The 14,959-nt window shown below is 35.5% G+C and overlaps 1 protein-coding gene across 11 annotated transcripts in view; it reads right to left on the bottom strand.

The window, feature by feature from the left end:
* LOC136843814 (ciliogenesis and planar polarity effector 1-like) overlaps nt 1–14,959 on the bottom strand; it is a 105,686-nt gene that overhangs the window by 38,416 nt on the left and 52,311 nt on the right. For all 11 annotated transcript variants that reach the window (XM_067112580.1, XM_067112587.1, XM_067112589.1 and 8 more), the window contains exons 14-15: nt 12,267–13,320; nt 11,552–11,747 (exon numbers count right to left, since the gene is read on the bottom strand). In XM_067112580.1, coding sequence (XP_066968681.1) covers nt 11,552–11,747; nt 12,267–13,320 — 1,250 coding nt within the window. The remainder of the gene's footprint in view (nt 1–11,551; nt 11,748–12,266; nt 13,321–14,959) is intronic.

Here is a 14,959-nt window from a genome sequence, read left to right as displayed (position 1 = left end):
GCCATACAGGTAACCAAGGTTGTAGTCTCCATTGATGGGTGGGAGGCGTACTACATTAGAAGCTGCATTGACACTGCTGATGATGTCATGGGCTTCTTTCTTGATTTCTTCAGTGGGGTTTTTGGAGAGGCGCTCAAACTTGGTGCTGTCAGACAAGATGGCATCCAGCTTCTGGTGTGTCATATAATTGTATGCTAGTTGTGTCTATTATTTCTGTATGCTAGCCCTGTTACTGTTTGTATATACAGTAAACCCCCCGTATTCGCATTCTCATGGTTCGCGGACTCACGCATTCGCGGGTTTCTCTGTGGAACATATCTAGCCATCATTCGCAGAAAATTCGCCCATTCGCGGTATTTTTCACTGAGAAATATTCACTAATTACTGTATTTTCATATAATTTTCATGAAATGCATTTTCGTGATAAAACTATTAAAATACTCAGGTATAAGCATTTTTACAGGGTTTTTCTTGGTTTAAGCTATCAAAATGGGCAGTTCTAAGTGTTTTTAGAGGGGTTTTAAGCATTCGCAGATTTGACCTATTCGCGGGGGGGTGTGGGACGCATCCCCTGCGAATATGGGGGGTTCACTGTACATGCTACCCAGAAGAAGAATCAACAATGTTCTAAGCACCATGAGTCTTATCTCTCACGCCTTCATACAGTATATACATTATAGAATGAAAACCCCAAGATAAGGTGGCAGTGAAAAAGTGAAAGAATACGTCTCCAAGGACTGCAGCTTAGGATCTGTATGTATTAGTTACTGAGAAATTTGTTGCAATGCTTGACGGGGAAGAGATAAGACGTGGTCTGAGATTATAGAAGAGCCAATGTCACTCCTGCAACCAGTCTATTCCAGTACTGTACTGTGTAAAGGCAACTGATGATGGTAGTGTACCAAGAGAGCATGGTAAATTGCATAGTTATGCCAGAAGGATATATTATGATTTGATTTGATTGTGTTAGCCTAGTCAGAAAATCTGACAGAGGTCAGCCACAGGATTTCGATCCACAGTAGCCTAGCCTTCCATGTGAGTTAGCCTAGTCTATTTTTGGTTATCTTAAGCTACTGCTATTCACTCCTAGGAGCTAGATTGTGACATAGCCTACTGCCAGTCTGATGTTATATGCATATTAGCCTTCACTATACTTGGCCTAGCCCATACTTTCTACTTCTGTAGGCTAATGATACAGTATGCAGTAAAACCTAGCCTAACCTAATTCAAGATGTCAGACAAATCATCCGTTCCACTGCCTCTGTTGAATTGGGAAGCAGCTGATCAGAATGATGCATATGAAGAGTGGTTTGATTTCATGCATAGCTATTTTGCCATTAATAATATCAGTGACAAAAAGAAATATCACTATATTCTGCTTTCTGCTGGTCACAAGGGCCATGAATTATTTAAAAGTTGGAACTTGTCAAATAAAGATAGGAAGAAACCTGATCTTGTGTTTAACAAATTCAAAGAGCGCATGATTGGAACACTGAATAAATGGGTTATGAGACTTGAACTGTCAGTGATAACACAGAAAGGAGAACCAGTTGATGATTTTATATGCAGAATCAAAACTAAAGCCAGTATGTGTAAGTTCCCAGATAATACTACAAGAGATGAACAAATCATATTCCAGATGATAAAAGGTATTCTTTGGCCAGAAGAGAGAAAAAATTTAATCAAGAAAGGGAATGATTTGAAGCTTCCGGATGCAGTATGTTCTGCTCAGAGGTTCCAGGCAACTATGCAAAGCACTAAGAGTTTTGTTCAAGAACAGTGAATATGCGTGATAGGCCCATAGCTTCTTGTAAATTTTGTGGGACAAGTCATCCCATAAGGAAATGCCCTGCCTATCAGCAAAAGTGTAGTGTTTGTGGAAAATTTAACCATTTTGCTAAAGTGTGTAAGAGCAATCCTAAATATCATTGCAAAAGGTCAAAATCACGTAATAGGTCTCAAGAAAATGAGAAAAGGATGGGCAGAGATCTAAAATATTTCAATATTTTTTCCATTAGTATACAATTTATAGTGTGAAAACTTAATTTGTTGTACAATATTATTTTTTTTATTATAGCTTTGAATGGCTTCTATAGCACTTCTGGAGTTGCTATAAATCAAAAAATTATTACATGAGGCTTCTTTAATTATTTTTATGGCTGTTGCTATTGCACATAACTCAGCTGTAAATACTGAGGCATTATCTGGTAGAGAGAACTGATACGTTTTGTCTGGGGATACTGCGGCACATCCCACTCCTTATTGTAACTAAGATTCGTTGGTGTATATTGCGTAATGTGGACCTTTTCGGATTATATGTTATATTGTATGTTGTCTATGGTGTTCTGGGGTATATAAATAACTTTTTGATATTCTAAGTGTTTACAAATTCTCATTTTATTCATTGTCCATGGAGGAGGTAATTTTAATATTAAAGGTAAAGGTAATTGTATATTTATATTTAACAACTAAAACAATCTTCTAGCTCTAATTGGGAAAGGAGGTAGGTGATTGTTTATAAACACATCTCTTACTCCAAATAATTTTTTGGTTGGAGAATCATTTGTCTGAATTCTCAGAGCACTCTTCATTGTTACTAGCTCTCCATGGAGAGAGAGAGAGAGAGAGAGGTAGTTCACCACATTCAACTCGAAAGAAGACGTTGGTGATGATCGAAAAGCTCCTGAACATATTCTAAGGCCTTCATTATGAACTGGGTCTAACGTTTTCAGCGTTGCATCTGATGCCAATCCATATATTTCACTTCCATAATCAATGATAGACAGCACTGTTGCTTTATACAGTACAGCAAGGGTATGCCTATCAGCTCCCCAAGTAGAGTTTGATAGCTTTTTAATTAGGTTTAATGTTCTTTTACATTCTGATTTCATGTATGTTATGTGGGCTTTCCAGTTCAAGTGAGTATCAAATACTAATCCCAAAAATTTTGCTTTTTGGTCAATTGGTATGGAATGATTTCAGATTTTTAAATCTATTTCATCACCTTTTTCCCACTTTTTATTTTGATAAAACATTACTTCTTGAGTTTTTTGTATAGAAAATTTGAAGCCTACAGATGAGGCCCATTCATCTATTTTTATTACAGTTTTATTAATGATTCGCATGTTTTATGCAAGATGCTCAATAATATGTGGCAAAATCATCCACATACAAGTTACTTTTAATTCTGATAGGTAGATTATTACTGTACTGACATACAGTAATTTATTGCTAAAGTAAACAGTGTGCCACTAAGGACGCTTCCTTGTGGAACACCATTTTCAAGTTGAAATGTGCTTGATAATACATCATCAATTTTCACTTGAAAAGTGCAATTTGTCAGAAAGTTTTGGATAAACCTAGGTAAATGTCTACAGATGTTGTTTTTATGTAACTTTTTAATATTGCATATCTCCGTGTAGTAGCATATGCCTTTTCAATGTCAAAAAAGACGGCTATAGTAATTTGTTTTCGTTCAAGTCCTCTTTGTATGTGATCTTCCAAGTTAGACAGAGAATCCAAAGTAGATCTGTTATAATATGACTCAAACTGAGTGGGAGTCAAAATTTTATTTTCTCAAATGTGCCATGCTAGTTGAGCATATACCATTTTCTCTAGTAATTTGCATAAAGAAGTTGTTAAAGAAATTGATATGTAATTCTTTATATTACTGGGAACTTTTCCAGGTTTGGGGTTATGAATAATTATAGCTTTACGCCATTCATCAGGAAATAAATTTTGAAGCCATAAGGTTATAAAATTCTAATAAGTACGACTTTGCCAAAGGTGCTAAATGGCACATTATTTCAAAACAAATATTGTCACCTCCAGAGGCAGATTTATTGCTGTTCAACAGAGCAAATTCCAACTCTTCCATATTAAATTTTCTATTATAATTTATTTCTTCTATTGTTTCAAAATTTATTGTTGTTACTTCTATATTATTTTTCTTTGTGTGGAAATGCTCATCTAAATTTTTGTCACTACTTACTTTTGCTAAATTTTCTCCTATTATATTACTAATTTCTTTTGGATCAAGTATTCTTTTCCCATCTTTTATCATGGCATGGCTAGGTGGTTGAACATGGGTGCCATCTATATTCCTGATTTTTCCAATATTTTTTGTATGGGAGTATTATTAGAGAGCTCTGATACATATTTCCTCCATGAAATGATTCTTCCTTGAATTACTTCTCTTTTAAATTTTGCAGATGTTTGTTTTATAGAGGTTTTAATGTATCAATTTTTAATAATAATATAGACAGTTTTTGTAAATTTTCTTCTAATATCAGTAATCTTTTATTTATGTTACTGAACTTTCTATTCGAATTATCTAATTGTCTTCCAATCTGGTATTTTATTTTTATGAATTCTGTTAGTCTTTCAGACCACCATGGGACTTTGTGTTTTGTTAGATTAGATTTTGATTTTGGTATTGCTTTATCAGCAGCATTTGTAATGAAATCAACAAGAAATTTATTAGTTCCATTATGGTCTTCTGAATATTCAAATGGTGGGATATTCCTAGTGTGGAATTCACATCGCTCCCAATCTGCTTTATAAATGTTATATTGAGGGACATGTTTGGTGGGATTATTTTGTAAAAATGGAGTTAATATTGGGAAATGATCACTTGTATGCAAGTCGTCAACTGTATTCCAATTCAATCTGTCAACTATGTTTGTTGTTCACAGAGTTAAGTTGATTGAGGAAAATGTTCCATGTGTTTTAGAAAAATATGTGCTGATTTCATTATCATTTATTCAGCACATGTCATATGAATTTATGAATTCTTCTATTTTACTCCTGCTCTATTTGAGTCTGTACAATTACAGTCCCACATCGGGTTGTGAGCATTAAAATCACCTACTATTAATGTACGTTCCTTGGCATTATTAAGTAATTTTTTAAGTTTGTCAATGTCATAATTTTGATTAGGTTGGTTGTATAAATTATAAATTAAATAATTAACATTTTTTATTTGAATTTTAATACCTGATATTTGCAAGTCAGCGATGTTTACAGGTACTTTGTCATAAACTACTTTGTTATGTACATACAGTACAGTAAACGCCCCGTATTCGTGGGGGATGTGTACCACACCCCCCTGCGAATAGCTAAAATCTGCGACTACTGAACACCACTCTAAAAACAGTTAGAACTACTTATTCTTATAGTTCAAACCCCAAAAAAACTCTAAAAATGCTTATACCTGAGTACTTTAATAGTTTTATCACAAAAAGTGTATTTAGTCATGAAAATGATATGAAAATACAGTAATTAGTGAATATTTCTAAGTGAAAAATACCACGAATGGGTGAATTTTCCGCGAACAATATGTACATATGTTCCATAGAGAAATCCACGAATAGATGAGTCTGTGAATTGTGAGAACGCAAATACAGGGGGTTAGCTGTATTATGGTTGTGCCTAAATTTCCTTCTTCTTCTTGTGATGTTGATGCTAAGGTATATTTACCTACTGTATTGTTGATAATTGTTTTGTTGACATGTTGTAAACATATCATTGGTTTATATTCTTTTAGTAATTGTTGTGTTTCTCCTAGGTGTAATCTGGTCTGTAGACCATTTACGTTCCATTGTATTACATAGCTACTGAAAATGTTTTATTATAGCAGTCGAGTTTTGCTTTCTTTTTTTGTATTATCAACTTTGATTTTTTCTAATAATTTACTCACGACATTCATTTGTTTTTCTTTATGATATACTAAGTGCTCAATGCACATGCAACCTTTTTCAAATCTGTGGTTTCTTTTTTTCTATTTCATAAAATTTTCTTATACTGTAATGTTTGTTAAACCATCTTTTGTTATGTTTTTGTTATTATTGCACAGTTCTACAAAACAATCATTACATCCACGTGTTTTCATGTACATTCCTCATATCATTTGCTCTTGTACCAATTATTGGTGATGGAGTAATCTCTTCTCCCTTGACATAATCATCGTTATCTTCAACTTCAGTGTTTTGGATATCTGTGTCCATAGGTTTTACTATTATTTTAGGAGTTAAAGGTATATTCTTAGTTTGTTTTTGTTCTTTCTTCATATCTTTTGTTTTTGGTTTAACCGATGTTGCTCTAATTGGTTTCTTCATTTTAGATGGTGTTCTCTCCAAAGCCCTTTTTTTATCTTTAATTTCCACTCAATCACGACTTTCCTCTGTTTCTTCTGTAGAAGTATCATCATCTTGTGCTATTTGCATTAACAATTCAAATGAGTTGGATAAAATGTTAACCATATCCTTTGTGCCTGTTTCTTGATTCTTTACCATTTTTTAAGTTTTTTTCTGTAAAGCATTATTTCCTTCTTGAGACTGATTTTCCTGAGTTTTGTTACTTCTATCTGTATGTATTTTTGTTTCATTATTAGTTCTTGTTATCGAGGCATATGTAAGTTTCTTAGCAGGATCTTTAGCTCCTCATTGGACGAGTCGGTAGAGTTCTGGGCTAGCACTCTGTTAGGCCCGAGTTTGAGTCTCCGGCCAGCCAGTGAAGAATTAGAGGAATTTATTTCTGGTGGCAGAAATTCATTTCTCGTTCTAATGTGGTTCGGATTCCACAATAAGCTGTAGGTCCCGTTGCTAGGTAACCAATTGGTTCTTAGCCACATAAAATAAATCTAATCTTTCGGGCCAGCCCTAGGAGAGCTGTTAATCAGCTCAGTGGTCTGGTTAAACTAAGGTATACTTAACTTAGCAGGGTCTTGAATTCCCCTCACTTTCAACTCTAATTTAGCCTCTCTAATAGATATCCCTGTTCTTTCTTGTAGCATTTTCAATTCCGTATTGTGTATGTAATACATGAATTCCTTGGATCTTGCATGATGATTCTGCCCACAGTTTATACATTTTAGTTTGCTGCAATTCCATTGTGTGGCATGTTCTTCAGATCCACAATACACACATACAGGTTCATTTCGACAATATTTTTTCGCATGCCCATATTTACTACAGTTCTGACACTGTAGTGGCTTTGGGACATATGGCCTTATTTCTCTGTTTTGACCTAAAACTTTTTTTTGGGGTAGATCCTGACCCTCAAAATTTATTTTTGTGATTTTTAACGTTTTCTTATTTTTTTGTTTACTCGGTATATTATATACCTCACAATCTTGGACTCTGGGATATCTTTTTTAACGAGAGTCCAAGAGAATATTCTTTTCAATTGGTTCGTCACTGTTCTCAGGAAGCCCAATGGTACCCTGAATGCTATTCATAGTGCCATGTTTTTTTAATTTTTACATTTATACAGGTACAGTATTGCCCTACTTACGATGGGGTTAGGTTCCACAAAACCATCGTTTGTTGAAAAAATCGTATCTCGAATATAGCCTAGCCTACCCTACGGTAATCCGTACCATCTATACATATATGGTAGCTTAGCTTACACTACACAGTATACTCTATACATATACGATATAGTAATTATTAATGTCAGTAAATTCTGCAGGTTCAATGCAGATTGACTTATGATAATTCAGTATAAAGAGAAATTGAATAACACTAACAAGAGTTAGCCTAGCATACAGTATGGTATACTGTATCATATACGTAAAGAGTAGCCTAGCTTACAGTATACTCTATACACTGTACATATACGGTTTAGTAGTAATTATTAATATCAGCTAATTCCACTGGTTCAATGCAGATTGACTTATTATAATTCAGTACAAAAAAGAAACTGAATAACAAAAACAAAAATCAGACTGTACTGTAAGGGGTATTCACCAAGATTCGGTCCGTCGTCGGCATATGTGAACGGTGTCAGGCTGTTCATGGCCACGTATAACCACAAATCGGAAGAGGAGGAGGATGATAAAGCCGTAGGATCATCAACTCACTTCTCTTCAGATAGTATTTCTTCTTCTGTTAGTTCAGGTGTTTCGAGAAAATAGTTGTTAAGGGATGTAGAGGATCGTGGTTTGAATGTCGGGGAAGGGGTGGGGGTAGGGATGGTGGAAGGCGATGCCACTGGAGTCATTCTCCTGAAGAAGTATTCCATCGTCAGTTGCACAGTGCATTTTTTTCGTTCTTCATAAATGACTCGGTAACATGCAACAGCGTCTTGATGTGCTCTCTCAACTTTAGCAAACCATTCCATGTTCCCATCCATTTCACTTAAAAGTTTCAGTCCATGTTCAAATGAGGCAAAAATCTCTGCCAGTGCTTTTGCCGTAAACTTTCACTCTGGCTCTTCTTCAATTTCTTCCTCTTCTGCTCTTTTTCTCTCTTCTGCAAGTGCAATTAAATCTTCTGCCATTACCTCTACATCTTGCACATCTAAAAGATCTTGGATATCTTCCTCATCATTTTCTAAATCTAAACTTCTCCCAAGTGTCAAGATCTTTTCATTAATTTCCACAACTTCTTCATCCTAATTGAAACCTTTAAATGAGTTCACATACACTTGCAGCAGATTTTTCCAAACCCCATTCATACACTCTTTACCTCCTTCCATGCCTTTCCAATGTTCATAATGGAGTTCAGAACATTGAATTCCTTCCAGAAAGTTCTGAGATCATTCTCCTCATTATCCCTAGCTTCAACAACCTGAGCAAACTTGTTCCGAAGATAATACACCTGGAACGTAGCCACAGCACCCTGATCCATGGGTTGTATGAGAGAAGTTGTGTTTGGTGGCAGAAACACAATTTTTATGTTCTCATTAATATCTCCGATGTTCTGAGGGTGGCTGGGAGCTTTGTCTAGAATCGGCAGAATTTTGAAGATGGTTTTGTTTTCCCTACAATAATCTTTCACTTCTGGAATAAAGCAATGTACAAACCAGTCTTCGAATAGCATTGCAGTCATCCATGCTTTCTCATTATGACGGTAATGCACAGGAAGTGTATGCTTTTCGATTCTCTTTAATGCCCTTGGATTTTCGGAGTGATAAATCATGATTGGCTTAAGTTTATATCCAGCCACATTTCCCCCAAGCAGAAGAGTCAGTCGATCTTTGTATGCCTTAAACCAAGGCATCAATGTTGCTTCTTTATGGATGGAGGACCGTTGAGGCATACGTTTCCAATGCAGTCCTGTTTCGTCGACATTAAAGATTTGCTCCGGCAAGTACCCTTCATCAATGACAATTTTATGTAAAACATCCTTAAATTCAGCGGCTCCTTCAGCATCAGCGCTTGCTGCTTCACTGCTAATTTTCACACTATGAAAATTATGACGGTTTTTAAAACGATGAAACCATCCAGCACTTGCTACAAAACTTTTGTTGTGGTTATTATCATCATATTTTTTTCTTTAGTTCATCGAAAAGCATGCAAGCCTGTGTCTGAATGGTTAAGAGGCTGAGTGACATACGTTTCTGTATCTGGCCCTCCATCCACGTGACCAGTAACTGCTCCATTTCTTCCAAAGGCTCTATCCTCTTCTTTGGTATAACTGTCGAATGAACTGAAGCAGATGCCCTTATAGTGTTCATTATCTGGTTCTCGTCTTTAAGGATGGTGGATACTGTTGACTGCGATAGATGCTCGTCATGTGCGATTACCATGATGGGCTTTCCAGCGGCATGCTGGTTGATGATTTTCATTTTCTGCTCCAGAGTGATAGACTGCCTCTTCTTTTTTGCCCTATCAGCAGGAGACACACTTGGGTCTTTGGCAGACATACTGACACAAATTTGAGTTTTAGAGTTTACTTGCAAATGCACAAAAATCGCAAACAAACACTGTCCTGTTTTAACTTCCTAAATAGTAAGAGTAAGTGAGGTCAGCTCGTTGAATTAATGTACCTATTCCAGCCTCTGGCCAACGTATTGTGCACTGTGCGTTGCCTAATTGTACATTGTTGCCTGCGCCAGTCACCTGCGAAATTTAAAAATACGTATTTTCAAAATACTGTTGTATCGATATTAACTGCTAACCCCATCGTAAAAGTGAATTAGCGTAAGTCGAATTATCTTAACTCGAACGCTACCTGTATTATCTATTGTTGTTATAGACAGACTCTTTGTTGAGGCTTCTATAAGCCACATCTTTTCTCTTATCTGCCTAAACGACATTTCTGTCGTTGAATGTCTGTTTAATGGTAGTTTTCTAACTACAGTATAGGGTTGAAATTTTCCGATCTGTTTCTAAGGTTAGAAACCTTGACCAACTTCCATCCCAAAGAGGGAGTTGAAGTGAATCAAGGTTGGGTCAAGACGATATTTACTGCTTTTGGGTTTGTTTTGTACTGGATTTTTCTAAGGAAAGGTTGTCAGAGGAGTCTCCAGCAGTTGTCAATTGTGCCGAGTCACTACCATCAAAGGGTCCAAAGGGGTACTCGAATCCTTATAATGATTGTTATAAAGATTGAAGGAAAAAAAAAGTAAACCTGAAAACCTTAAAAGATATCATCAGCCTTTCATGGAGTTTATTCTTCCACCAATGGCACAAGTAAGAACCAACTTCCAAATGTCTGGCCCCTACCCAACCCCACAGGGAGATGGCACAACATGATTAGAGTGGCCCAAGTGTAAACCAAACCAGCTTGCTAGGGCTGAGAGTATTACAAGAATACAATCGTCCCCACCCTAATCACATCATGGGCAAACCGGATAGAATGCCAAAAGTCCTATCCCCAAAACCAGACACCCCTGGAATCCATGGTCCAGCCCTAATGAATAGTTCCGCCTTTGAGATATCAATCTGATATCTCTCAGGTCTGAACATTATCGGGTAGTTGATGGTCCTACCACAGTTCCCACTATTTAGCTTCAGATATAAACCCAATCCCAGGTGTGATATCTTTCCATATTTATCAAGTCCAATAAATTTTACAAAAACTGGAAAATTCCACAAAATTAGTCCAAATAAATATAAAATAACATATGAGACTCTTGGACTCAAACCCGGGAACAAATTCATGAGTTCAAGAGCCCCCTCATCACGTCAAGGTGGTTCCACATCGAGGGGGGTGCTTTGCACTAACTGGGGTACCCAACTAAAAGTTTCATCAATTTGCAATGGTTTCCCTTCTCTGCCAGGTTACAGATTAAGAATTATAGCAAAATGACTTTGTTTGAATACTGAGGAAACAGCATATGTCAAGATTAGCTATGAAATTCTTTTACAGTCTCATGTAAACCCATCAACAGTAAACTGAAATTCTCTTTCATATTGCTATAAAAAAAATTAAAATGCTCACTCTACTATTTTCAAGGGCATGGGATACTTGTATCTGGTAATTATGAAATGTTTAAGATTTACAATTCAGATTATACAGTATAATACAATTGCCATACAATCATTGTAAAATTTTCTAATTTCAAATATCCATAAAATTTAAGTTCAAAACACAAGAGGCAACATAAAGCAAGAAGCCAACAAAAGTAAAAAAAATCCTGTATTTTTTAAGGTGCTTAACAAGCAACAGACTATTTATGAGACCAGGATAGATAAAGAACAAAATAATTATTCTTAATCAAATTTCACAAGCAATAAAATAAAGTCATTGATAATGGTATATAAAAAATAAATTCATCCAGTTTTTGGTACTATTTATTCAAGACTACTGGCGAAGAAACTAACCTTGATGTTTCAATCTTGGAAGCAACAATACTGCTGAGTAAAGAAATCCTCTTATCACCCAATTCCTGAGCAAAAACGACTAAGTCATACCAGTTCCCTGAAAAGCACAGGGCTTGAGCAGCAATTTCAGGTGACCAATGGTTTCCTTGAATGGCCCCTTTCAGATAGCTGGCATTACAAAGCACCATACCTGAATCTGTAATAAGTTCAAAAGTTTTAAAATGAGGATCTTTCAGCATCAACTATTTCAACAATAAAAACCCCACTTTCATTTAACAAATATAAATGCCTATTTGTACCAATGTATTATCATTTAATCATTACTGAATGTATTCTAATTTTTGTATGTTTGATTTTTGTCCCAAAACATTAAGGAATATTCTTTAGTAGTACTGTAGTTCCTTTATTGATATTTGTCATTAAAACTGCTCACTTAAAATATAATCTCCCAGACACCAACAAATGATAATTTCTTGAATGTCTAACATATTAATGACTATCTCTAATAATTGTTCTTACTTCCCTTAGAATAATCATTAATTCCCTTCAAAACTGTTTGGGACATCTCTTTACAAGAAATAAACTTTACTTCACTCAGCTTCCAAGAAATTTTACATTCTCTCAGTCTCTAAAATTCCCGTAATTTATTAATACCTACAACATTAACTATTACAGTACTGAGTAGGTCTAAAAGTGTCCAGCACTCAGCCCTTACCTTCAGCTCTTGTATCATCTAACCAAAGGGGAGTAATGTCGTGAGGCCTATGTGGGAGAGGGACAAAAACATCTTGCTTCATAAATAACCTTGCTAGGATTCGCCCAAAACTGCCAATCAATATTCGCACTGCATGGATTACATTTCGATATGATTTGTTCTGAATATTTTTCATTTCACCTTTGGCTTCGTGTAGTTTTGTAGGATTCTTTGGTTTCTTATGAGGTGTTTCCGCACCATTTTCTACTCCCAGTGAGGAAGACTGTCTTGGTTCAGAAGATAATGCCCTTTCATTTTTTAGACTTTTCTTTGACGATGAATGACTAGCATGACTAGAAGAAATGTAGTTCTGGACACTGTCATATGTGATTAAACTAGACATCCATTTAATAAATAATGCTAGGCCACTATAATCCTTCAAAAATATATATGCGTATAAAATAGAATGCAAACGTCTACTTAAATTTTTCTTACAAATACCTTGTGCTATGTAATTATTTACATCATTTTTCCATACTCCAATAGCACTGTAATACAATCCGTTTATACTTAAACTGTTACCTTGCTTTACATTAAGTTTTGGGAAACTAATATCACAGTCTAGCTCTTGCAAGCTTCTTTGGACTAGATTTATAACAACTACACACTTTTGGTAACTATTTTTATCATATTTACCTTGAATTCTGACATATATCTTTTTGATATTACTATATAAACATTTCCAAATGGTTTTAAACCTATGGGTTATGATAGGAATGTAGGAATCTTCTTTTGTGCTCACTGCCAAAACTTTTACATTTGTAACAGTGCAACTCGCTGCACCATGCGAAACACCATAAAAATCACATCTTGTATCCATCACAGGCTGTAAGTCATATACCATGACTAGCTGCTTTTCAACAGAAGATACTGTCTGTGTTAAGACTAGCATTGTGTCAATCATATATTTTTCACTACCAAACTTCTCATACTTCAAAATGGCGTGAATAATTTTGTGACCAAGTGACACTGTAGCTTTCACCATATGCAAAGACCTGGGCCATACACACAGAAGCTGGAAAGAAAATAAAAATTATTTTAAAGTATACTTTATGCTCAGAAATATGAAGTTAAAGGAGTGCTTTTGAGTTGCTTCAACAGATAATTAACCAAGTGGTGTTCTGCTTCATCAGATAAAAAAAGACTCTCCACTTGGGAAAGTCCTCTTTCTCATTATGCCTATACTTTTCATTCACTACCTTGCAATCTGAAATGAGCCCTATGTATGATAGTTGCTCTTCTGTTTACTGCATATGATTAGAGATCCATGATTTTGGCTACATAAACATGTGATTTTGAAATATTTAAACTATTTAGGATATTTGCATATGCATTCTTAACCTAAACACACCATCTCTTAATTGCATGATGACAAGTGTACAAGGAATACATCATCATATGATCAATATACTGTTAGAAAAATACTTTTTTGATAGTGTAGTTGCAGTTTTGTCCTCAAGGAGTTACCCCTCCATGGTGTACAAGTGGTGACTAAACTAATATCAAAGAAATATTTTTTAGCCTGGTCTTGTAGCCAGGTATTGTGTCATAATGAAAAACTATGACACGTGATAGAGTATAATGGACTCAAAGATAAGAGGGTATTTTCTCTTATCTTCAGTGAAGCTGAACCCAGTTTTCCAATGTCAAAAACCTGCAAGCAGTGGAAGTGACTATTGCGCATGCGTGTCCGCCATCTTGTTTACGACCGGGTCAGTAAAAGACCAGAAGCCATTACTCCCTGTAGTCAACGTAAAGTGTGTACACCTGTGGAACAGATGTTTAATTTGTGTATGAAAGCTGGAAACCGGCCTTTGTTTTGCAAGCACATGGTCGGTGTTTTCTCATGAACTCTGTTTGCTAGTTTTGAAAAACACAAAATTTGAACAATTGGTCAATCTATTTAAAAGTTTTAACTTGAGACATATTCCACAATTTATTATTAATTTAGATAACTCTTTCAGATAACGATGTCTACAATAGCCTAGGCAGTAGCCTACTTGAGATGGTAGCCTAACAAATTCAGTGAGAATAATTTAGACTATAGTAGATGTTGTCTGTCGCCTATAACCTAGGATTACATATCCTAAAGGTGATTTAAATAACCTGGATTAGGTAGTAACCTAAATTAAGGTACGTAAGAACCTTTTACGACATAACCTTTTATGGTCCTAGGCAGCAGCCTAGTTTACACCAAGGACCCTAGGATTTGATAAACAGGCTGCAGAATTTTTCCCTTTATATAGCCTGTATACTTAACCATGAGCTAAATAATCCAAGACTAGGCAGCGCCTTATATTAAGTTAGTGATAACCTACTAAACATCACATTATTGGACTAAATTGTTAGCCTAGACCATGTAATCTAGGTCTAGATGAAAATAGTAACCAGTGCTGGATGAGATGGTAGTCTAGCTTTAAAGCTACATACTAAGGCAATTGTATTTTAAATAACCCATACCTTTAAGGATAAATTAAATAATCAGGATTAGGCAGTATCCTAGATTAGGGTAAGTGATAGCGTAGCTATAAGATTACACATTATTGGGTTGCTGTTTTAAATAGTAGACAAAATAACCTAGGATTGGATACAAACAACTTGAGTTAGACAAAAATAGTAGCCTAACTATAAGGTTACATGTTAGTAAGTTTCTG

The sequence above is a fragment of the Macrobrachium rosenbergii genome, chromosome 12 (genome assembly GCF_040412425.1).
Source record: "Macrobrachium rosenbergii isolate ZJJX-2024 chromosome 12, ASM4041242v1, whole genome shotgun sequence".
In the NCBI taxonomy this organism is placed as follows: Eukaryota; Metazoa; Arthropoda; class Malacostraca; order Decapoda; family Palaemonidae; genus Macrobrachium; species Macrobrachium rosenbergii.
The sequence above is the reverse complement of the archived record's forward strand: the minus strand, read 5'-3'. Positions and strand labels throughout refer to the sequence as shown.